General features: G+C 39.2%; 1 protein-coding gene across 3 annotated transcripts in view; it reads left to right on the top strand.

Moving 5' to 3' along the window:
- LOC306853973 (BCAS3 microtubule associated cell migration factor) overlaps positions 1–26,467 on the top strand; it is a 252,960-nt gene extending 226,493 nt beyond the window's left edge. Inside the window, exons 23-24 of one of the 3 annotated variants that reach the window (XM_079391712.1) lie at positions 3,941–4,108; positions 24,860–26,467. In XM_079391712.1, coding sequence (XP_079247838.1) covers positions 3,941–4,108; positions 24,860–25,011 — 320 coding nt within the window. In that variant the 3' untranslated portion in view covers positions 25,012–26,467. Of the gene's footprint in view, positions 1–3,940; positions 4,109–4,899; positions 5,973–24,859 lie in introns of those variants that run through there. The other 2 variants (XM_079391713.1, XM_079391714.1) reach the window with 2 other exon arrangements.
- Positions 26,468–27,731: the final 1,264 nt, after the last annotated feature.

Below are 27,731 nucleotides of genomic sequence, written 5' to 3'. Positions count from 1 at the left end.
ATATATATATCGGCTACATTATATAGAGATTATTATCATTATTAATACTTAAAAATACGAAAATTCAATAGATATAGTGTATGTATTGATCCCATTTCCTTTTGTTGGTCATTTTAATTCATATAGCTTATTTTTTATAAAAAATAAAAAATAAGGCTGGTGTGGGTTTGCTTATAGCCCCCCAGCTCAGCCGCCATGTGTTGGAGTTCACCCCGGTGAACGAGAGGGTCGTTTCCCTGCGCCTACGGGTAGGGGATAGGTCTCTCACTGTTGTGTGTGCCTACGGGCCGAACGGCAGTGCAGAGTACCCGGCCTTCTTGGGGTCTCTGGGAGGGGTGCTGGAAAGTGCTCCAACCAGGGACTCCGTCGTTCTACTGGGGGACTTCAATGCCCACGTGGGTAGCGACAGTGACACCTGGAGGGGCGTGATTGGGAGGAACGGCCCCCCTGATCTGAACCCGAATGGTGTTCAGTTATTGGACTTCTGTGCTAGTTACAGTTTGTCCATAACGAACACCATGTTCAAGCATAAGGGTGTCCATCAGTGCACGTGGCACCAGGACACCCTAGGCCGTAGGTCGATGATCGACTTTGTGGTCGTTTCATCTGACCTGCGGCCGTATGTCTTGGACACTCGGGTAAAGAGAGGGGCGGAGCTGTCAACTGATCACCACCTGGTGGTGAGTTGGATCCGATGGCGGGGGAGGAAGCTGGACAGACTTGGCAGACCCAAGCGTACTGTGAGGGTCTGCTGGGAACGTTTGGCCGAGTCTCCTGTCAGAGAGATCTTCAACTCCCACCTCCGGCAGAGCTTCGACCGAATCCCGAGGGAGGCTGGAGATATTGAGCCCGAGTGGACCATGTTCTCCACCTCCATTGTCGAAGCGGCCGCTCGGAGCTGTGGTCGTAAGGTCTCCGGTGCCTGTCGAGGCGGCAATCCCCGAACCAGGTGGTGGACACCGGAAGTAAGGGATGCCGTCAAGCTGAAGAAGGAGTCCTATCGGGCCTGGCTGGCTTGTGGGACTCCTGAGGCAGCTGACGGGTACCGACAGGCCAAGCGAACTGCAGCCCGGGTGGTTGTGGGGGCAAAAACTCGGGCCTGGGAGGAGTTCGGTGAGGCCATGGAGAAGGACTATCGGCTGGCCTCGAAGAGATTCTGGCAAACCGTCCGGCGCCTCAGGAGAGGGAAGCAGTGCCCTACCAACGCTGTTTACAGTAGAGGTGGGGAGCTGCTGACCTCGACTGGGGATATCGTTGGACGGTGGAAGGAATACTTTGAGGATCTCCTCAATCCCGCCGTCACGTCTTCCATTGAGGAAGCAGAGGCTGAGGGCTCAGAGGTGGACTCGTCCATCACCCAAGCTGAAGTCACCGAGGTAGTCAAGAAACTCCTCGGTGGCAGGGCACCGGGGTTGGATGAGATCCGCCCTGAGTACCTCAAGTCTATGGATGTTGTGGGGCTGTCTTGGATGACACGCCTCTGCAGCATCGCGTGGCGGTCGGGGACAGTGCCTCTGGGGTGGCAGACCGGGGTGGTGGTCCCTCTTTTTAAGAAGGGGGACCGGAGGGTGTGTTCCAACTACAGGGGGATCACACTTCTCAGCCTCCCTGGGAAAGTCTATGCCAGGGTACTGGAGAGGAGAATACGGCCGATAGTAGAACCTCGGATTCAGGAGGAACAGTGTGGTTTTCGTCCGGGCCGTGGAACACTGGACCAGCTCTATACCCTCTACAGGGTGCTGGAGGGTTCATGGGAGTTTGCCCAACCAGTCCACATGTGTTTTGTGGATTTGGAGAAGGCATTCGACTGTGTCCCTCGCGGCGGCCTGTGGAGGGTGCTCCGGGAGTATGGGGTCCGGGGTCCTTTACTAAGGGCTGCCCGGTCCCTGTATGACCGAAGCAGGAGCTTGGTTCGCATTGCCGGCAGTAAGTCAGACTTGTTCCCGGTGCATGTTGGACTCCGGCAGGGCTGCCCTTTGTCGCCGGTTCTGTTCATAAGTTTTATGGACAGAATTTCTAGGCGCAGCCAGGGGCCGGAGGGTGTCAGGTTTGGTGACCACACGATTTCGTCTCTGCTTTTTGCAGATGACGTTGTCGTGTTGGCTTCATCAAGCCAGGACCTTCAGCAGGCACTGGGACGGTTTGCAGCCGAGTGTGAAGCGGCTGGGATGAGAATCAGCACCTCCAAATCCGAGGCCATGGTCCTCAGTCGGAAAAGGGTGGTTTGCCCACTTCAGGTTGGTGGAGAGTTCCTACCTCAAGTGGAGGAGTTTAAGTATCTTGGGGTTTTGTTCACGAGTGAGGGAAGGATGGAACGGGAGATTGACAGACGGATCGGTGCATCTTCTGCAGTAATGCGGTCGATGTATCGGTCTGTCGTGGTGAAGAAAGAGCTGAGCCGCAAGGCGAAGCTCTCGATTTACCGGTCAATCTACGTTCCTACTCTCACCTATGGTCATGAGCTTTGGGTCATGACCGAAAGGACAAGATCCCGGATACAGGCGGCTGAAATGAGCTTTCTCCGCAGGGTGGCTGGGCGATCCCTTAGAGATAGGGTGAGAAGCTCGGTCACTCGGGAGGAGCTCAGAGTAGAGCCGCTGCTCCTTCACATTGAGAGGGGTCAGCTGAGGTGGCTCGGGCATCTGTTCCGGATGCCTCCTGGACGCCTTCCCGGGAAGGTGTTCCGGGCGCGTCCCACTGGGAGGAGACCCCGGGGAAGACCTAGGACACGCTGGAGAGACTATGTCTCCCGGCTGGCCTGGGAACGCCTCGGTGTCCCCCCGGAAGAGCTGGAGGAAGTGTCTAGGGAGAGAGAAGTCTGGGCATCCCTGCTTAGACTGCTGCCCCCGCGACCCGGCCCCGGATAAGCGGAAGAAGATGGATGGATGGATGGATGATTTGATTGGTATTATAAAATATCTAAATCCCATAAAAGACCAAAGTGCTGTTCAGTATGTGCTTTAGTATCTTTAGTATTTTAGAGCTGTTGATTTTGGGCGGCAGATACGGTTGCCACTCCCACTCTGCCTGCAGGAAGTTGCTTTGATGGCAGGCCTGTTGACTTTGGCGATTTCAGTGCTTTGAGGAGTCAATGGCAGACACAGGACAAACAGCTTTTTATGAAGTGGTATGAAGTTATCTGCTGTCTGTGAGTCTGGCCGGGCTGGTGTTTTACAGCAGATAATGGCAGGCCTCTTGCCTCCCTATCAGCGCTGCGCCACCGGCCGCATGCGCTCCTCTCTCGCCCGCGCATTAGCGCCTGTCAGAGGCCTCGAGTGTGGCTGAGGGTTTGCAGGGGAGGCCAGACAAGGCCAGATAGCCGTTGGCCTGCAGATCAAAGGGTCTCCCTACAGGCCGTTCAGATAAAGCAGCTGTATTTCATGCGGCAGGTATCTATAACAGAAAGACGCCACTGTCTGAAATGCAGCATCACGGGAGACAGACAAACTGCGCTTCCTTAACACCCCCCTCCTTATGCAATATCTCTTTTATTGGCCTAGGTTCTTATTGCTGGAAAAAATGAACCCTGTGTTTTTGTTTGAAGTCATATTAGCCCACAGTAGTGTTTTTCAGGGGTCAGTCATTTCCTCTTTGCTATCCCAGTCAGAGGAAGGCAGGGGGGGGTCGAATGGGGCTTGAACTGCAATGTGTACCAGATGAAACACAGATAGCTCTGAGTTACACCAGCGTAGCCGTACACACTTTTCAGGTTCATTATGTATTATTACTTCAATGAGATTTACAGAATTGAAACATTTTCAAGTCCGTACGGTGTGCTTTTGTTATGATCATCATAAAATTTGATAAGCTACAATATATAAAGGACATAAAAAAATGCAGTTTGCAGTGATAAAATGTACTCATAATGAGCTATAATGCATTGTGAATCAAAATCGTGGTTTGAACAGTTTTTCTTCTCTCTGTTTTTTTTCTCTGGCAGGCATGTTTGACCGCAGCGTCACCCTGCTGGAGGTGTGTGGCAGCTGGCCTGAGAGTTTCGGATTGCGTCACATGTCCTCTGTGGAAGCCACGGAAGAGGGCCTGAAGGAGAGGCTGGCAGATGCAATGTCAGAGTCGCCCAGCAGAGACATTGTGGGCTCTGGCACAGGTGAGCGCAAACCCTGTCATTAATGGTATTATGCACATCTTATAGGCAATGGATGTCAGATAACATAGCATTAAAAGCAACAGTTAATGTCAAAAATCATTTTTGTTTTTGCAAATTTGTATGACTTTTGTAAAAAGTAATGTTTCAAATATTTTGGTCCATATAATGAAAGTCATTGGGGCCCAGAACAACATTGGACACCACTGAATTTCTTTGTATGGACATATTTATTTTATGTGATGTTCAAAAGTAGAATATATATTGATAACTCAGTATCCTAACATAAAAAGGTATAAAACTGTCACTGGGGTGTTACCCTTTCAAAAAGTACTGACATGCACTTTGGATGCTGATATGTATTTAAGTACTAATATGCACCATTTAAGCGTAAATAAGGTACAAAGATGTACCTTTTAGCTTTTGTACTTTAGGGTACCCCCATTGCCAAGAACTTAAGTCAAGTTTGTTCTTCTCATTAGTAGCTCATTAAGCTCAAAAGCAAACTAACTCTCTCCGAAGTTAATATGGTAAACCCTATTTTGTTCGATTTGCTCTTGCTAATTCCTCGAGTGACTAGGGGAATCAGTTATGTCTCCTCAATCCTGTTTGAATTACACAGAGATAAGAATACGTCCTGGCGTATTGAAGTGATTTCTCGTACATATCTTGGAAAATACACATTTCAGAGGTTTTACAATAACAAATTAGGTCATTCGCATTGAGGTGGCCAAGCGAAGCGAAATGAGGGGGAAATTGCCACTCTTAACAATCCAAATGTTTAACTCATTTAGGAAGCTGCTGCTCTCTGGCCCTCCCCCTCGTCTGAACAAGACTTTCTTTGATATCTGGAGAAGATGGAGGTTGGATCCTGGACGCCGCTGCTTGGAGCAGCGAGGTCACAAGGCCCTAATGCATTTAGCATCGACTGGCCCTCTCTCATAGCGCGTCTATTAGGCACTAATTTGATTTGTACCTATTCATTTGCAGTCCCTGCAGCAGCACCGAGTTGGCCCTCTCCATAATTGGTTCTGTCTCTATTTTTGCATCATTAGATTAAGCCCGACTCCCGGACACTTGTTGTCTGCGCTTGTCCGTCCATTTATACAGCCTAATGTAACACAAAATTCATTACTGATCACATTACTCTCAACTTTTGGCCCCACGGGCTGGTGGATAAATGTAACGTTAAGTATCTCCTGCAGCAGGAAACCCAGAGTACGGACGAAAAATGGATTGTGGCGAGAGGCTCTAAATAAACAGCACGGTGGCTGGGGACAGGGTGCTGGAGCCTCTGATGAGCGCTAGCCATCCGATATGTCAGTCTGTGTCTTTTTCACCCAGACGTCCGGCTGCAGTTAAGAATCGGTGCCAGACTTTAAGAGTTTGAGCCATTCCCATTTGGATCTTTGTTGAAGGTACCGACTAATGTGGCAGTAAGTGCTGAGAGTAAAGGCCGAATATTGGTAATTACCCTATAGTCATCCAGAGTACCCTCTTCATTTCTTGTCATGGGACGTGTCTGGGTTGTGTCTAGACAGTAACTGGTGTTCTGTGAAAAGTCTTGCAAGATTCATATGTTGCAGTAATTCGCAGATTATATTTGACAAGGAGTAACAGAATGCTATGAATTTGTTGATTTCCATGAGGTTTGCCCGTCACATGAAGAATAGAGGATTTGTGAAAGTGACGGATCTGACATGTGACCAAAAGTTATAAAAAATGATCAAATTGGCATAACATTTTCAATTTTGAAATGTCATGTACTCTACCATGCAAAAGTCTGTGATCGTAAGATTTTTTTACGTTTTTGAATGAAGTCTCTTATGCTCACCATAGCTGAATTAATTTTATTTAAAAAATATGGTAAAAACATAAATAAAAAAATAATAAATATTACATATTATTCAAATAACGCTTATTTGTTTTAATATTTTAAAATGTAATGGTAATAGCTGAATTTTCAGAAGCCATTACTCCAGGATTAAGTGTCCTTTCCTTCAGAAATCATTCAAATATGCTAATAATATTTTGGTGGAACCTGTGTTTCGAGATTTTAGAATCAAAACTTTTCATTAAGGATTTAATGCTGAGCATTTAAGAGCTGATAAAATGTAAAAACTGTAAAAAAGCGTCTGCTAAATGCATAAATGTAAATGTAATGCATCCTAACTAATTAAAAATCATTTATTTAAATAAATATTTTTTATTTATTTATCTGAATGACCCCAAACCTTTGAACAGTAGTGGATGGATAGATAGACAGACAGACAGACAGACAGACAGACAGATAGACAGACAGACAGACAGACAGATAGATAGATAGATAGATAGATAGATAGATAGATAGATAGATAGATAGATAGATAGATAGATAGATAGATAGATAGACAGACAGACAGACAGACAGACAGACAGACAGACAGACAGATAGATAGATAGATAGATAGATAGAGATCATAATTTTATTCTTAGACTTTTCACAGATCGGGGTATGCCATCTAAACACGACTTTACAGCTGGTATGGGATTTGACTGATCGGTTGTTAAGCAGTGTGGGATTGTGTCGTTGAGCTGTGGGTGAGCCTGTGCATCTGCGTATGTAATACCTTAGCAGCTTTCTTTGTAGTTGTGGGACGCCCCGTTTAATAAGGCAGGTTCAACCGGGAGCCTCTTTGTAGGGTCAAAAGCAGATGGTTCGACACTTAGCATCTCCTCACGCACAAGCGCTTCTTCAGAAGATGATTGTAGCATCAGGGGACATCTCTTCTTCTTCTTCTTCTTCTTCTACGTTATCAGTCACTAACTACTTCTCCATGTTTAATTCCATCAATCCCCTTCCTCCAGTCCACAGATTTTGCATTCTTGCGTAGTTTAACATCAATGAAATTGGAAAACTGAGAACTGGGAATTTCTTCTCATGCAGGTGATAGAGAGCGAACGCAAGACTCCCAGTTTACCCTCACACAAGGAATGTAAGAGAAAACTCTTGAAATGCAGTCATCTTAAAATTAGATTTTGGCCAGCGGCATAATGTTGCAAATTGGATTTTTGTCATTGGTGCTAACCTAACATAAATTCCATTTAAGCAAGGGGAAGAGGACAGGGCTCAACCCTGTGAAGCGCGGTGTCCCTCCCCACACCACCGCTGCCAGTGTTTACTGAGGTTACACACAGGGATTATGTTTCTGTCATTCCTCATTACTCCAGCTGCCCCAAAAAACACATTTATATCTATTTCCCCGTTAAGCCTACAGTACTGAGTGCACACTCTCAAATCCCCATCCCCCTTCAGTCTTACAGAGACATGACTTAAAAATTTGATAATACTAATACACTGTCTGTCTTTAAACAAAATGCTGCAACGAGAATATTCTTCTCACATTTGATTTATTTTTGTGAATCGGTTCATTTGGTTCACAGTTCAAATCAGATAATACTGTCACCCAACTTAAGATTCCCAATGTGCATCTATCTAGTAGTGATCATGACTTGTAAAAATTGATATAGCAATGCTAAAATGTTGTTTATGTTTCTTTGTTGATATAGAGATTTGAATGCATACTTGTATGTTTTGTGTGGTGGATTAGCACAGTACTGTGATTATGGAAAGGTTGTACAGTAATTATGTATGGCGGTGAAATTTGAAAGGACCCTCCTTTGTTGTCTACTGAACCAAATTTCTTTTTTAAATTATTAAGTTCTTTTAAAATTATTAAGGCCGATGGGTTTTTGTGCACTTGAAGAAGAGCCCGCACTGTCGGAGCCGGACATGCCACAATAGCTTCATTGTGAAGAGGATGTTAGCATCAGCTCTCAAGCACCCTCTCTTTCTTTCTTCCTCTCCTTCCTCTTCATCCTTGAGTATTCAGCTTGACCCTCAGGCCAGAGCTTTACTGTGATAGCAACACACATAGATACACTCTCTAAAACACACATACACAACACCAATGTTGTTAGCTTTTTTTAGTAATAATTTATAGTTACTAACTGATTATTCAGCTTGACTGTGGTTGAACTACTTTCATTTATGAATATCTAGTTGCTTGTTAAACTACAGTTTTGAAGTCACTTGACAACACTGAAACATTCACATGGATGGTCCTTAAACAGTCATGCATGGCAACTGGTAAAAGAAAGAACACATGTACACGACATAAATGGACACTTGCATGCTGTGACCACCACTGAGCTGACTGAACTGTGACCGGTTGAACTTACAATGATTAGAGCTTTTGTCATGAAACTAGGAACAATGCACTTGCATCTGCCAGTTACACTCGTCTGTACATACTTCTCCGATGGCTAGACACTCCAGGGCGCCAAAAATCTGTCTTCCTCTCGATTGGCTGTTAGCACTCATGAAAGAAGCAGGATGTTTGTTTTCCAACCTCTCCAAAGCCATCAAAACATTCATCACTCGATATTTGACCCTTTGCACACTAGTTGTCACAGTTTTAGTTTAGGTCCTGTTTGAACTGTTTCTTTTTATGATTGAGTTAATTGTCTGACCAGGAATTGGTTATTAGTTGGCTCTCACAGGATCTGCGTGCAGAACTCCACAGAAAGCTCCTCAGGTTTTCATAGAATTAGAATGACATCATTCTGAAAAGTCCCTGAGTGCTTGTGTGATTGTTTATTTAATATTTTGGCAAACTTGATGATGTTTTCAGCTATAAATAACCATGTTATATTCTCAGCTTAAACCTTTTACTGTTTTCATTTATTCTGTAGAAATTTTCCTTCCCAAGTAAGTACAGAAATTTGAACGTCTTGCTGCTGACTGACAGGGCTGATAGTTTGAACTTACAGTAGATTTACAGTAAATGTCTGGTAATGCTTACTCAGACTGAGCTTCACCATCTACTATTTATTTCATGTATGCTAACAAAAAATTGAGGTTTGATTGAGAATTAGGCATGAAAATGTATCAAACAGGCCTTAAATTGGTAACGTGCAGCAGGTAATTACTGGCATAGCAGATTATCCCAGCGCACAATAGGGTAGATCCTGTTCTGGGTGTACTGAAAACCCTCCATTGTTTGCTTGCCTGGTTAATGACAGTAATATCTTGTCAGTGTCTGCGCTTGCTTGGCCATTTGTTGTGGAAAAAATAAGGAAAGTGTGTTCAAGCGCCAGCAGAAAACAGTGTAAAGAAATACTCTTTGAGAGAAGCAGTCTTTATCAGCGGAAGTTAAAAGTAGCTCGTAAGTGTATTTACTTGTCTTATTAGTGTTTAGCGCAGTTGTCGTTGCTAGGAAACGCTTGTTTTGTTTACTGTGTGGAGACGTGCTGATATCACGTTTGGTCTCGTTCTGTCTCGCGTATCTTGTCAGTGTCTGCGCTTGCTTGGCCATTTGTTGTGGAAAAATAAGGAAAGTGTGTTCAGCTAAATTCAGTTAGTATTTTGTTAGATGGGTATAAAAGAGCTTAGTTTACCGCGGCAGTTGTTGTGTGAAGGCCTCCTCATGTGATGACCGAACAGTGTAAAGACCATCGACTCTACCGTGTGACTCCACCGGCAAAAGATATAAGTATCACTTTTGATTTCTCCTCTTTTCTACTACTTGTTTCACTTCTGTTTCAGTTTTTATATCCATTTCTTACTATGTGTCAGTAAGTTGTTGTTTTTAGCATGTGTGTTTGGTAGTGTTATTTCTTAGGATTACTTATAAACTATACTGTCGTGATTTGTATTTGTTTTAATTTTAGTTAAATAATGTCTGAATTTATGTCTGTATAGGTCTTTTATAAAATTTTAGTTTTATATAATTTTAGTTATTTTACTACTTCAACAAACTAAATGGAAATTAAATGATATATATATATATTGAATTTATAAATGTGTATGTATATATATTTATGTATGTATGTGTGTGTGGTTGTACATATACATATATATATACTGTAGTTGTTTTTTTGGTGTTTGGCTTAGTGTTATGTTAGAATCGTACTCTTATACCTTTTGTTCTTTAATATTTTTAATTGTTTTTAGCTTTATTTTTTTTGTTTTTCATTTAAATGTTAAGTTTTAAAATTTTGTTGTATGCATTTGCCATTTTTATTTAATTTCTTTATTTTTAAAATGTGTATAGGTAGTATTTATAAAGTTTTAGCTTTTAGTTTTGGATCAGTTTTTAGTTGTTTTAATACTACAATTGATTGCTTCTGTTGTCCTCATTTGTAAGTCGCTTTGGATAAAAGAATCTGTTAAATGACTAAATAATAATAATATTCCCTGTTTGAATTGGACTAACTCACAAGGATTCTTTTGCCAAATCACAAGCTATTATCAGAAAGAGTGTTCCATGTCTTAATGTCACGGCTCATTTTAATGTGGTGCGATAGTCATCACTAAAGCAACAAGACACAGCTGAAAGCACAGCAGCCCAGTCACTCGCCATGCAAAGGACTTAGCTTGTGCTAATCAATCATCCGCCACCTATATGCAGCACACGGACAATGGATTGCATAAACAAACCCAGTTCTAATCTGGGTCTGCTCAATCTCCTGCCAAACCCAAGTTCCTCAGTGGAAGTGTGCTGGACCATGAAGTAGTGCTGCAAGTCTGTAGTGTTTAGCTGCTATATAATGCCTGGTATATGTGAGTTTGGTAAGCATAAATACATCCATGTGTCATTTCAGTCTTACTTTTCCTTAAACTGCCCCTCTATAAACTGCATCTCTTCCAGCACACAGTGACCCTGCATTTGTGGGCAACAAGACAGGCGTGATCATAGAGATATTTGGTCCATTTCTGCATGCTGTGTTGATCTGACCTCTGTGGAGCTTTTGCTGAAGATAGGGCCTGCAGCTCTCAGTGAGTTTACTGTGCCATTGACCCTGATGTTGAGCTCAGCTGTAGCTTACATCATTACTTACATTGTCTGAGACCAGGAACACGAAAACAAATCTCTGTGGTTCTTCATACTGTGAGAGCATGTGTTGGATAAAGACAGTAGAAAGTGAGGTGGTATTAGTGCATGGATATCTGTGTAGTGAGATGGCCAGGAGTGGAATGAAGTGTGAAAACAGGAACACAATTGCTTTTTCCTCCCCTCAGAACTCATCCATTCATCCCATGATCAGTCTTTTCAGTCTAGCCAAGGTTTGAGAGTAATGTGCAGCGACAGAGTAAGACGATGAAGAAGAATTCTTGCATTCAGAGGCTCTCTCCATCAGTGACACATTGGGCCTGGATATCATTTTAGCATTTATCCCCTGCTTTTTTCCCTATTTCTTCTTCTAGCCTACAAACTAGTTGCTAAAACAGTAAAGAAAAGGACAGAAGCTGGGATTGAGGGTAGAAACCGAAACTTGCAGTAAATGGGCTTTTTGTGGGATTTTTTGAGACTGCACTTAACAGCTCGCTCAAGGGAGCGACAGTCAGAAAATAGCGGCTCGGAAAGAAAGAAGGGAGAAAGAAAGTGAGACAGCTGAGGGGGTGTAAGGAGCACTTTTAAAAGATGTTCCAGGATGTCTAGACATGGTGTTGGTGAAACAGCGCCAGGCATTTGAGAGCGCTGCAAATGGAAGCAAGAGGCAGGTGTCGGTGAGACATGCTACGTGTCAGAGCCGTGATTCCACAACCGATCCGGACTCATAGGGCATTTACTCTGTTTAGCCTCTCCAGAGTATAAAGAAGCGTTCATTATTCAATGCCACACTTACCTGTTCTTTCCTTTCACATCTACACGTGTGCTGTATATATATCAGTAAAAGAGGTTGCATGAATTAGTGATAGAGGACATAATGGAGGGTTTCTTGAAGGCGCAGCTGATAGGCGTTACAGCGCAAACGGTCCGCACCGATATGAGATCACTGACCTGACTGCAGCACTTTCCAGGAAAGTGAAAAGAGAAGAGAGAGTGTGACTGTCGCTGTCTGCGCCGCTGCCTCTCTTTCACACACACACAGTTCCCTAATGGCCTCACACTTAGGAAAGCACTCATGCACGCCTCTCTCGGAGCTGTGAATAAACATTTTCTCTCTTTCTTCCTCTAGAGGCAACACTTTCAGGTGATTGTGCGCTCAAAGAGGACAACATCATTTAGTGCTATTATTTAATTGCTTAGTGATGATCTGACTAATGCAAAGCAAAATGGCAATTATGCAAAGCAGAAAACACATTGCTGTTTGTGGCTGGTAGATGAACGTCCGGTTTGGTGTTGGCGAGCACGTGCGAGCTTGAGCTTCAGGGTGAGTGAGTGAGCAGTGGTGCTTTTCAGTGAAAGACCAGCTGAGTGCAGGATTCCTCCTTGGGCTACAGGGCTTTAATGAACCTAACTCCATCAACAAGACTTGCGTGTGTGTGTTAGGATGCTTGGCATGGCGTACGGCTCCGCGGTCGTCACATTGACTGTGCCCATCAGTCAAAGAGACATAAAGCAATATGGACAGCAATTAAATCAACTAATTGAATCAAAACTCAAATTAAGCCACCAGCCTGAGTGGTTTGTAATTGTAAATGGCATGAGCCTTCCATCCCACTGGCTTAAATTTGAGACCTGCGTCTTGAGCAACTATTTAACCAATTACTCTGCTAGCAGTAATAGACCTTCTTAATGCTGGCAGAATCTGAGTGGTTTTGTTTGACTTGGGTTTTTATTCAGAGGCTGTGGTCTAGTTGTAGCCTGTGTGATAAATACGAAGTCAGTTGTTTGTTATCTTAATGGATTTGGCCATGTTTAGTCCATTTAGCACATTTGGAAAGTTTGCTATCACTGTATACTATTCAGAAACAGTTTAAATAAACCAATTGAATTACAAAAGAAATCATTTGAGAGTCATTAGTGGTGTTGCTAAGACAAGAATCCCTATAAAGTGTAACCAAGTCCGCCCACTCTGGAAGTATTTTTCTCATTCATTTTTTCCATCGAGATTCATAATGTAAGAGTTATAAGGTATGACCCATGGGTGAGTCACAACATTACAAATTAGATTTTAAAGCAAAATATTTAAAAAAGGTACAACGTGCTTGGCATCTTTAATTAGAATTATGAATGAGAAATTAATATTTTCAATTCAGCAAGGATACATTAATTTGATCAAAATGAACACATTTATAATGTTACAGAAGATTACCATTTCAAAAAATTGCTGTTCTTTTGAACTTTGTTCATTAAAGAAAAGAAAAAGAAAGTAAGTATAACGGTTTCCACAAATAATATTAAGCAGCACAACTATTTTTAATGATAATAATAAGAATGTTCTTGAGCAGCAAATCGGCATATTAGAAATAATAGCTTTTTTTGTGTACTTTTAATATTTGATTTAAAAAATCAGTAACACTTTACAATAAGGTGTCATTTGTTAACATTAGTTAATGTATTAATTAACACGAACGAACAATGAACTACATTTATTACACTATTAATTTTTGTTAATGTTAATTAAAATATAGTTGTTCATTGTTTGTTCATGTTAGTTCACAGTGCATTAACTAATATTAATAAATTAATTCATTATTTCGAATTCATTATTTACTCGGGTTATCTTTGTGTAATACTAAAATTAGTTGATGACCTGAATCATTCAAGTGTGACAAATATGCAAAAAAAAGAGGAAAGGGGCAAAAACTTTTTCACACCACTGTACTTCTATTAAAGCCATCAGTCTATTATTTGAACTTTTTACAAACTACGTCGACAACTTCTGTATACACTGCCGTTCAAAAGTTTGGGATCAGTAAGATTTTTTATGTTTTTTAGCTCAAATAGTAGAGCATGGCGCTAGCAACGCTAAGGTCATGGGTTCGAGTCCCAGGGAAAGCAAGAGCTGATAAAATGTAAAAACTATAACTTGAATGCAATGTAAGTCGCTTTGGATAAAAGCGTCTGCTAAATGCATAAATGTAAATGTAAATGTCTCTTATGCTCATCAAGGCTGTATTGAATAAAAATACAGAAAAAATTATAGTATTGTGAAATATTATTGCAATTTCAAATATTGGTTTCCTATTTTAATATACTTTAAAATATAATTTATTTCTGTGATGCAGCGCTGAATTTTCACCAGCCATTACTCCAGTTTTCAGTGTCACATGATCCTTCAGAAATCATTTTAATATGCCGATTTATTATCAGTGTTGAAACTTGTGCTGCTTAATATTTTTTGGGAACCTGTGATACTTTATTTGATTCTTTGATAAATAAAAAGTACAGTATTTATCTTTTCTAACAATATAAGTCTTTACTATCACTTTTTATCCATTTATAACATCCTTGCTGTATAAAAGTATTAATTTCTTTAAAAAAAAGAAAAAAATGACCCCAAACTTCTGAATAGTTGTGTTTATTGTAATACAAAATGTCTATTTTGAAAAAAAAAAAACACTGTTCTTTTGAACTTTTTATTTATCAAATAATCCTGAAAAAAGTATCACAGGTCCAAAAACATATTAAGCAGCACAACTGTTTCCAACACTGAATAAATCAGAATATTAGAATGATTTCTGAAGAATCATGTGACACTGAAGACTGGAGTAATGATGCTGAAAATTCAGCTTTGCTTCACAGGAATAAATTATGTTTTTAAGTATATTAAAATAGAAAACTGTTATTTTAAATTGCAATAATATTTTACAGAGTAAAAGAATTAAGAATTAATTTTTTCTGTATTTTTGATCAAATAAATACAGCCTTGATGAGCATAAGAATCTTTTAAAAACATCTTCCTAAAATCTTACTAATCCCAAACTTTTGAACAGCAGTGTATATCTGAATATTTAGCAGCTTTCAACTTTTAAAATACTATATTGATAATGTCATACTTGTAAACAACAATATTAAATCAATTATATTTTCCCACTGATTTTAAATTTGAATACATCATTCAACGTTTGGGTTCAGTAAGATTTTTGGTAACACTTCACAATAAGGTTCATTAGTTAACATTAGTTAATATGAACTAAGAATGAACAATACTTCTAAAGCATTTATTAATCTTAATGTTAATTTCAGCATTTCCTAATGCATTATTAAAATCACAAGTTTTGTTTGTTAAGGGAAATCTGTCCAAACCTGCCTGGCACTATGTGAAAAATAATAATAATAATAATAATTCATTACATTTATATAGCGCTTTTCTGCTTTTCTAAGCACTCAAAGCGCTCTACATTGAGAGGGGTGGTGTCTCCTCGTCCACCACCAGTGTGCAGCATCCACCTGGATGATGCGACGGCAGCCATAGTGCGCCAGAACGCCCACCACACACCAGCTTACTGGTGGAGAGGAGACAGAGTGATGAAGCCAATCAATGTAAGGGATGATTAGGAGGCCATGATGGTCAGAGACCAATGGGGAAATTTGGCCAGGATGCCGAGGTCACACCTCTACTCTTTTTGAAAGACATCTTGGGATTTTTAATGACCACAGAGAGTCAATTGAAAAAGTAATTGCCCCCTAAATCTAATAACTGGTTGTGCCACCTTTTGCAGCAGTCTTGTTTTAATTGTTTTAATTCAGCCACATTGGAGGGTTTTTGAGCATGAATGGACTGTTTAAGGTCATGCCACAGCATCTCAATCGGATTAAAGACTTTGATTTGGCTACTCCAAAACCTTTGTCGTTGCGCTCTTGGAGTAATTTTGGTAGGCCGGCTACTCCTGGGAAGGTTCACCACTGTCCCAAGTTTTCTCCATTTGTGGATTATTGTGTGGAATGGCTTTATCCCACTTTCCAGACTGATACATGTCAACTATTTTATTTCTCATCTGTTCTTGAATTTCTTTAGATCGCGGCATGATGTGTTACTCTTTAAGCATGCTTCACTTTGTCAGACAGGTTCTATTTAAGTGATTTCTTGATTCAACAAATCTGGCAGTAATCAGGCCTGTGTGTGGCTAGTGAAATCTAACTAGGCTTTCTAAAATAATGTGGTTAATCACAGTTCTTTCATGACTTAACAGGAGGGGGCAATGGCTTTTTTCACGTAGGGCCAGGTAGGTTTGAACAGCTCTTTTCCCTTAATAAATTAAATCATAATTTAAAAACTGCATTTTGTATTTACTTACATTATCTTTGTGTAATATTAAAATTTGTTTGATGATCTGAATCTTTTAAGTGTGACAAATATGCAAAAAATAAAAAAAAAAACAGGAAGGGGGCAAAAACCTTTTCACGGTACTGTATATACAATTGTTTAACAACCCCAGGGCTTTCAGTAGATCTGTAGTTAATGATGTAAATTATCAGTCCAAACACTTTAGCAACTGCATAGCGATGCCCTGCCAACCACCCAGAACACTCTAGCATTGTGCCAGTGAGCTTTGCACAAGCAAAGACTGTTTTCTCATTTCACATTTTCTCCAGCCAATGTAAAAATCTAGTTCATATTCTGCTTTTGTAGAACAGCACAAGCAGCTGATGCATCAGATATGGCAGACGTTAGCATCTTATGTCTGAGGACAATGTTTCCTCTCACATTTCCTAGAAACATTTTCTCTGGCTCTTCCGACTCATTTATCACCTTGGTGTTATTTCAGTGAAAGTGAGGGAAGGAAAAAGAATAGAAGAAAATGAATCTTGTAAGCCCATAAGTATATGTGTGGAGAGTCATTCACACCTCTTGTGGTAATGCTACACTAGAGCCTCGTTGAGTTCGGACATTACATGCAGGAACATGAATATGCTTTCATTTTAACACGCACTCAACTCACTCTCCTCTAGTTAGAAACATGGCAGCAACGTGAGATCTGAGAGTTTGTGCGTGGTTATCGTCGTGTGATTAATTTTTTAGCACTGTAAGTTTTATCATTCATAACTCACATTACCTTCTGCAGCAGTCCTACTTTTTAGCACTCACTCACTTGATTTCTTTCTTGCTTGCTGGTTGCTAGGGTGGTCGATAGTATTGAAAAGCACTTTTTGTGAAATTATCTTGAAGCAATAGACTCCATTTGGTCTGTCTTATGTTTATACCCTCCAGGCCGTCTGTATGCAGTGAGAGGATGTCTGGTCCCTCACACGCATCACCATGGCCTCCACCAATAGCGCGGCTCTGTTTCTAATGAGTAAATGAGAAATGTGTCCTTGCTGGAGGATGGTATGTGCCAGGGCATCAGAGGTTACAGTAGGTTTTCATTATAAGTAATTGAAAGCATAATGGAGGCCGGCCACCTTTACCTGCACTGCTCATGAAAGCTCATTCTGTAATGACCACGAAATATGGACTTTTACATGTAGGCGGGGCTTATGCCTTCCATCTATTCTGATAGGGTCTTGTCAGTTTGGCAACGACTCTCTCTCTCTCTCTCTCTCAAACACACACACACACACACAACTATTTATAGCCCAGACAGAATGGGTAAACTGGATACAGGATGAGGCCCTGTCACAATAATATGACCCATACATACTCACAATGCCCCTCAGCTGGTGTGTTGCTAATGCCCACGTTTTAAGAAGATGGTTCCCTTAATGCCAGCTTTTCATTTGATTGATAATCTCAGAGTGGCTGTGAAATAACTATCGACTCTGTGTGTATGTGTGTGCTTACCAGAACATGTAGTATTTTTGTTGAGGGTGCAATTAGGTCTGCTTCTGTTCTATGTGGAATCCTAGAAATGTGAGAGTACAAACATAGTGCAAACATATCCAGCATCTTGATTGGAGATCAGAATTAGTATTAGCAGTAGTAATTCAGATTATTATTATTATGTCAATAATAGTAATTCAGATCATTAGTATTCATTTTATCCTTTTTATTGTTGTTAATATTATTATCAAAGCCTAGATTTAAACTGCTGAGTTTGTCTGGCCAGAGGAGAATGACACTATTTCGACAAACTATTTCCCCGTCTAAATACTGTAAAGCTGATATAAAGCCACCCAGCTTTATATTAAGCCGATGTAAAGCTGCTTTGACACAGTTTGCATTGTTAAAAGCGCTATACAAATAATATTGAATTGACTTATTAATTAGATTTTATGATTAATATTATTAAACACAGTGTACCTCACAGAATTTTTTTTTCTTTGTTCTTTAGCCAAATGTTTCTGCTTGTGCTCAGTGATGAATGCTACAAATGTGGGAGTACAAACATATCTAGTATCTTGCTTGGAGATCAGAATTAGTAGTAGTAGTAATATTAATAATAATTCTGATGATGATGATTATTATTATTATTATGTTAATAATAGTAATTCAGATCATTATTATTCATTTTATTATTGTTTTTATTGTTGTTGTTAATATTAATTTGAGTTTGTTTATTATTATTATTAAACAGCGTATCTCACAATTTCTTTTTTCTTTAGTCAAATAGTTTACATTGTTTTATACATTAGCGTTTCAAGTTTATTTGTATAGCGCTTTTTACGATACAAATCATTGCAAAGCAGCTCTACAGGAAATTAAGTTTCCACAATATATTTATATATTGCAGAAACTTAATATATTTAACTTATGGCAAAAAGTTGTCTGAGCTTTGGCATCCTCTGAGGTCCTCTGAGGGGTTGGCATCATCTTTTCTCAGGTGTTCGGTCATCTCAGATCATTTAAGGGTTGGATCCAGACTGAAGCTTCTGTAATTCCTAGTTATCATGGGATGTTAATCCCAGAAACAGAGAAACAAATAGAGACATAATTAGCGTAGCTGCTGTTCCATCTAAGCAAAAATTATTTGTTCAACCAAAGCTAAAGAATAATAATAATGTACATTTGATCAGATATAACTGCAGTACAAGATTATAAGATGCATTATGTGAATGCTTGGCTAAAGAGATGTGCCTTTAATCAATATTTAAACAGAGAGAGTGTGTCTGAACCCCGAACATTCTCAGGAAGGCTATTCCAGAGTTTGGGAGCCAAATGTGAAAAAGCTCTACCTCCTTTAGTGGACTTTGCTATCCTAGGTACTACCAAAAGTCCAGAGTTTTGTGACCTTAGGGAGCGGGTTGGATTGTAGCATGGTAGAAGACAAGTTAGGTACGCAGGAGCTAAACCATTTAGGGCCTTATAGGCAAGTAATTATATTTTGTAAATGATACGGAACTTAATAGGTAGCCAGTGCAGAGACTGTAAAATTGGGGTAATATGATCATATTTTCTTGACCTGGTAAGAACTCTAGCCGCTGCATTTATCTGTAGCTTGTTTATTGAAGATGCAGGACAACCAGCTAGCAGTGCATTACAATAGTCCAGTCTAGAGGTCATGAATGCATGAACTAGCTTTTCTGCATCAGAAACAGGTAGCATGTTTCGAAGCTTGGCAATGTTTCTAAGATGGAAGAATGCTGTTTTTGTAACATGGGAAATATGATTTTCAAAGGACAAGTTGCTGTCTAATTAATATAACACCCAGATTTTTTACTTTAGAGGACGTAACAGTGCATCCGTCTAGTTGTAAATTGTAATCCAAGAGATTCTGTCTAATGTTTTTTGGTCCAATAAGTAATATCTCTGTCTTATCTGAATTTAATAGGAGGAAATTATCATCCAATCTTTTAAATTTTTTACACAATCTATTAGCTTAGATAGTTGAGAAGTTTCATCTGGTCTTGTTGAGATATATAGTTGAGTATCATCAGCATAACAATGAAAACTAATCCCGTATTTTCTAATAATATTACCAAGAGGCAACGTGTATATCGAAAATAGCAGAGGACCTAGGACAGATCCTTGTGGTACTCCATACTTTACTGGTGATAATTGAGATGCCTCCCCATTTAAATGAACAAAGTGGTAGCGATCGGACAGGTAGGATCTAAACCATCTTAAAGCCTGCCCTTGAATACCAGTATAGTTTTGTAATCAATCTATGAGTATATCGTGGTCTATAGTGTCGAACGCAGCACTAAGATCAAGTAATACTAGCAATGAGATGCAGCCTTGGTCTGAAGCAAGAAGCAAGTCATTTGTAATTTTAACAAGTGCCGTTTCTGTACTATGGTGAGGCCTGAAACCTGACTGAAATTCTTCATAAAGATAATTTTTTTGCAAGAAGGAGCACAATTGAGCAGACACAACTTTTTCTAAAATTTTAGACAAACGGAAGATTTGAAATGGGTCTGTAATTTGCCAGTTCATTAGAATCTAGTTGTGGTTTCTTAATAAGAGGCTTAATAACCGCCAGCTTGAATGGTTTTGGGACGTGACCTAAAGATAACGATGAGTTAATAATATTGAGAAGCGGTTCTTCTGCTGCAGTACGTTTTTCTCTAACCTTTTTCAATTTGAGGGGGGCAACAGCTTCTAATGTGTTAGAGAAGATAGTGCCCATGTTGCTAGTCATTTCGTCTAGTTCATGTGTATTTATGGGTACACAGAGCAGTTGAGATAAATCAGGCAGGTTATTTGTGAATCTGTCTTTGGTGGCTGGAACAATAGTTCTGCCCGGACGATAACGCGGAGCCATGTAATTAATATCAGTAATACGCAGCATGCATGATACAAGGAAATTATCAGTAACATCATCATACAGTATATATCACATCACATCACATCACATCATCATATATATTTGATATATTTCAACTTGATATATGTTTGATATGTTTGTCTGATACATATTTTTAACCTGAATACATTTTCTGTGACACAATTAATTTAATGTGGATCTCTCAATCAATTACTATGACTGTAGTAAATGTAAATTAACAATGGGTACTCTTTCTCCTCGCATCCATATAATTTATTAGTAAAAGTCCTGCTGGATTATGCAAAACACCTCGCTATGCATTATTCTGTGGACTTTTGACAGCTCCAGAGATCACATGAAAACTACAGATAGTGGCCAAATTTAAAAGTGCATTACGGGTGTTGCCACGCCCCTTTATTCTGTTTTCTCTAGTCACATAGCATGGATTTCAAACTTTTTTGAGTGTGTTTCTACTGCATAGACAGCCAAGGTTTATTAAAAGCCCATCTTGTCAGGCAGAGAGACATGACCTGGAGAGAAGAATGACGAGTGTGCTAATCAACTCCAGCTGCATCCATGCTACGAATAAAGCGCAAACAAGAAACTGAACTATTAAAGAGTGTATATCACAGTAAGTTACGCCCTCTGTCCCGTTTACCCACTCTCTCCCCCATAATGAGGGCACAAATTGGGTCCACTCTCTCATTGGCATTTACACTGGCACAGCAGTCTGATGAAGGGCTGTTTATGTGCTTTGATCCTGTTTGATTTCCTTCTAATGATCAGTTGACTCCCCCTCAGTGCCCGCATGTTCTCTGTCACTCAGTCGTGTTCTTCACTGAGTGAGTCTAATGTGTAAGCTTGTACTGGTTACCCACAGCAAACAGCATTCTAGGATCTAGAAATGTCTGTGCCACGCTGGACTGGCGTTTACTGCCGAAAACCAGCCTGTTTGATTATGTTCTGCTGGAGCCTGCCGCAGGGGCCCCAGACATGCCTGCAGTGATGCAGAGGAGGGAATAGAAACAGAAAGAATTTCACACTGTGTGTAATGTGCGTATAGTTTTAGGGGGAGATTTCATAGCTTTTAAGTTTCATTCCACTCATCTAATCATATTTGTATGTATACAAGCCTGTTTCCACTTTGAAAAAATATATATATGTATATATATATATAATTGTGACTTTTTATCTCACAATTCTGACTTTTTTTCTTGCAATTCTGATTTTTTTTCTCAGAATTGTTTGTCTTGCTTTTCTGACAGTTCTCAGAATTGCAAGAAAAAAAGTCAGAATTTGTGAGGTATAAACTCTGGAAAAAGTCTGAGTTCTGAGAAAAAAGTCACAATTACTTTTTTTTATTCTGTGTCGGAAACAAGCCTCCATAGCATATATGAAGCCGCTGTTTTTTAGTTTTTTTTATTACTGCTTATATTTAATAATTATAGTTTATAATCTATAATTTTGTGTGACTTAATTAGACAAATATTTTTATACTTTGGTTTGCATCCACCAAATAAAAGCCAAATAAATTCTAAATAAGAAAGAAAATATTTAATTTTATAAGCTACCATTCATTAATTGTGGATTTTACTATAAATTAAATACTTTACAAATAAATGGCAATTCAAGAAATTATAGAATTAAATGAATTGATTGTATTTTACTGTAAATACAATGCAAATGAAAAGTGTTAAATTATAATTATGTATAAGTATATAGCACTTTAATAATATAATTAATTATATGAAGTGCTATTAATTTGTGAAGTATTTTATTTACAAAATTGTAATAATATAATTTAATTTACAATGGGTACTCTTTCTCCTCGCATCCATATTATTTATCAATAAAAGTCCTGCTGGATTATGCAAAACACCTCGCTATGCATTATGTGTTCTGTTTTCTCTATTTAAATTAAATATTTTAAAAATATAATTTAATTTATTGGATGTTGCCAATTTACTAATTATCTATATTTATATATTATATATATATATATATATATATATATATATATAGTATACAATATATATAGTATACAGTATCTCACAGAAGTGAGTACACCCCTCACATTTTTGTAAATATTTTATTATATCTTTTCATGTGACAACACTGAAGAAATGACACTGTGCTACAATGTAAAGTAGTGTGTGTACAGCTTGTATAACAGTGTAAATTTGCTGTCCCCTCAAAATAACTCAACAACACAGCCATTAATGTCTAAACCTACATTGTAGCAAAGTGTCATTTCTTCAGTGTTGTCACATGAAAAGATATAATAAAATATTTACAAAAATGTGAGGGTGTACTCACTTCTGTGAGATACTGTGTGTGTGTGTGTGTGTGTGTGTGTATATATATAGAGAGAGAGAGAGAGAGATAGACAGACAGACATTTTTTATGAAAATGTCTAGTGAAAATAAGTAAACTGTGATGTAAAAGAAATAAGATTCTGATCACACTGTCCGCCCCTAGTGTGTGACATCATTATTTACTCTGCACTTAAGGCCAAGAGCACAGTTTCCAGCGGAAGCGCATCACTGCTGGCGCTCTCCCTTACATGCAGATTCACAAACACACGCCACCTGCGCTCCACACCAGCACATTTCCCCGGTCCAGGTGTGGGCCCTGCCTCTGATTACTACAGCACCACGTGGCATCATTTAAGTACTGTTTATTTGCATATGCCCATGTGCGAGCGGCTTTTGGCTCTGCCACACTGTGAGCCTGTGCTATCTACTGGGCACATGGGGAAAAGCAGAGTCACCGTCTCTTCCCTGGCACGCTTCTTTCTCTTTGAGCCAGTAGAACAGGATTTACGAGCACCTGTCACAGGGGCATGTGCCTCCTCTTCTCCCCCACCAGCGCAAATCATCAGGGGGAATGTGGCCACCCAGTCCCTGCTATCGCTTTAGCACCGTACGGTGTGTGTGTTTGAAATGTTTTGTATACACACCAGATAATAACGGAAAAATTATGGACACCACCATTCTGCATCTGATGTATGTTTAAAACACTGCATATATCTCAGCAGTTATTAGTCCCTGCTGTCCGGGACTGTGTATACAATGGACAAAGTTTAACAACATGTAACATCCACAACATATACAAGACATATCATGCTGAGAATAACACTCTCCACAAGGTGCCAAAACACAGTCTTTGGCCATTATGTCCACACATATTTTATTATGTACTTAGAAAAGAAAAAAACTTTTTTACATATTTATTCTCCTCAGTTTTTGCCTATATATATTGCACTTTTTCCCCTCTAGATCCTTCACGTTAGTCATCTAATAAAGTGGAAGCATAACAAGAAAGCATAAAACATGGTTTTATTTTTCCCAAAACTGATAGCATTGTACCTCTGCCTTTTCAAGCAGCTTGTTTTGAGCAGTGTGTGAATTATACAGTCATTTTTAAGGAGGTTGACATTTCCACAGGAACTTTTCAGGCTGCACAGGTAACTAAACAACGCATATTAAAGATATTTTAAACAACAGAGAAACATTTTTGTGGTATATTTTTAATATGCATGTCATAAGAACAGTTTTTGTCAATATTCCATCCAATGATTATCCTAATGAAAAATACTCAGGAACCTAAGTGGACTGTTGATGGTTACTATTTCAGACAAAGACGATATATGAAGAATAGAAGAAGTGTCTTATTCTCAAGAAGACTGCATTTATTCCAATGCATCAAAAAATGTGTCACATGACCCTTCAGAAATCATTCTAATATCCTGATTTGCTGCTCAAGAAACATTTATTATTATTATCAATGTTGAAAACAGTTGTGCTGCTTAATATTTTTGTGGAAGCTTACACTTTTCATGACTCCTGAACAAAAATGATGAATAGAAGTTCAAAGAAATGATATTTATATTTGAAATAGAAATCTTTTGTAACAATGTCAGTCTTTACTGTCACTTTTGATCTATTTAATGCAGCCTTACGGAATAAAAAGTTAAAAATAAATAAATAAATTTTTACCGTCACCAAACTGTCATATCTCTTTCTATTTTATAATTTACTTAAATTAACCAGAACTTCTTTATACAGTTAATAATCATTTTCCCATTATTCTAAAAGCTGAAACATTGTTTAGAAGTTCAGATGATTGCAAATCATCTTAAATTGCAAACTCTTCATTTATATTTAAAAGAATTCAACACCCTCAGATAACTAGTGAGCTTAATTAATCGTGAGGTTAATCTTGAGATTTTACAGTAATGCAGTGAATCATTTAAATCTTTAATGACTTCAATTACTGAAGTGATCCTGCTTAACAGTGCGAGTCTTGTTTAATGTTGTTATTTGCTTTATCTTTCTCTGTGTGTGTGTGTGTGTGTGTGTGTGTGTGTGTGTGTGTGTCTGTCTTGAATGCAGCAGAGCTCCAGAGAGAGGGAAGCATCGAGACGCTCAGCAATAGTTCTGGCTCCACCAGTGGCAGCATTCCCCGAAACTTCGAGGGCTACCGGTCCCCTCTCCCCACCAATGAGAGCCAGCCCCTCAGCCTCTACCCCACCGCATTCCCCTAAAACCAGCCGTCCCGCCCCAAGGAAACTTCTCTGTCGCCTTTGGACAATCTTGACAGTACAACCACAACACATCAACACAACTCCATCCTGCTCCGCTATATCTTTTCTCTGTTCTTTAAAATGTGAATTTTTCTTTAATCAAACCTGGCGTGCAGGAAAACCCTGTTCAATCAGGCCCCGCGTTAACATCCTTTGTCATTCACTTCCTTTGTAGATTAATGTTAACGTTGCCTCCACCTGAGAGAGAGAGAGAGAGAGAGAGAGAGAAAGAGAGTGCATGGATATTAACCTTGACGGGTCAGATGAACTGTAGAAGGGATCTGTTGGAGTTGCCACTGTTCTCAAAGATGTGTCATATTACCAATATCATTATCAATTGAACTTCCAGTGCATATCTTTATTGAACGTGTGCATGTGTGTGAGTGAGAGTGTGTGTTCATCAAATACGTGTCCTGATTACCTCTCAGTAGTTGAGTTTAGGGTTGAGCTTATAAAGTGCTATGCTGATTTGTGTCGATCAACCATCAGTAGACAGTATTTTAGTAGACGTACTGTAGTTCACATTTGAATTGATTTGACTGTTATAGGTAATCAAACATGGTCATGTTTACAATTGAATCTTGTTACATTATAGTGTTTATTATTCCGCACATTTTTCTGTATATTTGATTTAAAAAAAAATGTATTGTTTCTAACAAGAGTCTGTTTCTTGGATTCAATTTTATTTGCTTTATAAATTCAGTGGATTCAAATGATTTAAATTCCTTTCAATTTATGCGTAAATGACATGTATTGATTCTTTCAAAAAGGGATTTTTGTGTTCTAATGTTTCCTTGTTTTATAGGCTGATATATAGCAGTGGCACTGTCAAGGATCCACAGCAAATTTCATTCAGCTTAGGTGATTGATTTAGACACTACCCAAATGTTAAAAAAGTAGTTCCATCGTTATCATCATCAGTATATCATTTTGTCTTTTAGCTTTGCTCGACTGGATGTAATGTTTTACATACACACACAACACACAGTTATTGATAAATACCAATTAAACAAGAAATGTGAATACACGGTCCTAATCATCAGCTTGTCAAAAAGCTTAAAGAGCCCACTGTTGGCTGGCAGCTCTGTGCATGTTGAAAGCCTCGGTAGCTGGAGAGGAAACATGAAGAGTTTGTTCACCGTAATTTATAACGGCATTCAAGTTGGCATGACTTTAAATCTGAATGCAGTGCACATGCTTTGTATGGACTATATTTTTTGTAATAATACTTACACAATGTGATCTTGAAATATGAATTTATGCAAGTGAATTTAACAAGTCTTCTATACATTTGTGTTTGCTTAATACAGCATATGCATTCTGACTTCCTTAGTTTGTTGTTTTCCCTTGTTAACTTACCTTGCTCTCTCCTGAATATATTTGTTATAAATAAATAAATGCATTGAAATGACGAAGTACTAAATCTCAATCACTGCCTTTGTTTAGGGAACTGTTTTTTTTATCATCATGAATCTTCCACAAGCTTCAGGACACAGGCTGAGATTTCTTCCGTTGCTGCTTTAATTGCATGTGTGTAAGCTTTGTGTTATGATATTATAATGATAAGTTTATTTGCGATTATATAGAGCAGCTGAATTTTCCAGCGCAACGTCACCAAGAATTTATCAACTCTAAAAATGAAATTTAGATTTTAAGCACATCACTGAGTAATTATATTTAACTTTGCTATCAAATAGGCAACAATATATAATAACAGGTAACTTTGTCATTTTCTTATAGAAAAAAATTATTCTTATGCAACTTGACCTGATGCAGTAGGCAGATAGTATCACAAAAAAGCCACGGTTTTGTCATCATAGTGATCTTTATTATACTGATTCAAACAAGCAGAGATTTTGTATGCAAAGCAAAAGGATTTTTTCACTTTTCCATCCTCACCAGCATCTTCTCATCACTTCCACCTTTAAAAAACACACACACATGCACACAATCACCCTTATACAGTAATGCTTCCCACAGTGTCTCAAAGGCGACGTGAAGCAGTCCTCTAGACAGTGGCAGAGCTCACACTCTCCGTCTGGGAAGGTCAGCCCTCGTTCCTCTCTGTCTCCCTCCAGACCGCCAGTGCCACCTTATCACCGGAGCGACAGCCTATAAATACCAACAGAAGATAGCAGGCATTTCAGTGAGGAGTGTCAGAGGTTTCCTCCTCTCTGCGGGGTCAGAAGGCTGCAGTGCAAATTTGTACATTTAGTTAAAGAAGCATTAATCTATAAACAGTTTGCCGTTTAGTCGCTGTGGCACTGATACACAATCTACCATGAGTCAATCTGTCAAGGCTTGTTGGCAATCCATGTAAGATTTTGTGGCTGTTTGCTCCAAAACACTCCTAGAATCCTCCACACTCCATGTATCCCAATGGGAACGGGCTCCATTCAGTAACAGGCTGTTTTCTGGCACGGCTGCAGGTCTCTCCCCCCTTCAGAGGTCATGCATCCCTTAACTACTAACTGAACTAATGGCTGCTCCTCTTGAACCATAAACACAAAACATAAGATGTCTTTAAACGGGAAAACATTAGAGAACAAGAACCACAACCACTTTTTCTTATCAAGTTAAACAAAAATCCAGTAACTTGTTTTTCATCTGCATAAAGATGTGCAAATAAAAGCTTTGCTAATTTTATTTACATTATGCATGGTTTTTAGAGTTTAGTGGAC

The sequence above is a fragment of the Barbus barbus genome (assembly GCF_936440315.1).
Source record: "Barbus barbus genome assembly, chromosome: 34".
NCBI lineage: Eukaryota > Metazoa > Chordata > Actinopteri > Cypriniformes > Cyprinidae > Barbus > Barbus barbus.
Note: the sequence above shows the minus strand (reverse complement) of the source record. Positions and strands in the feature narration are given on the sequence as shown.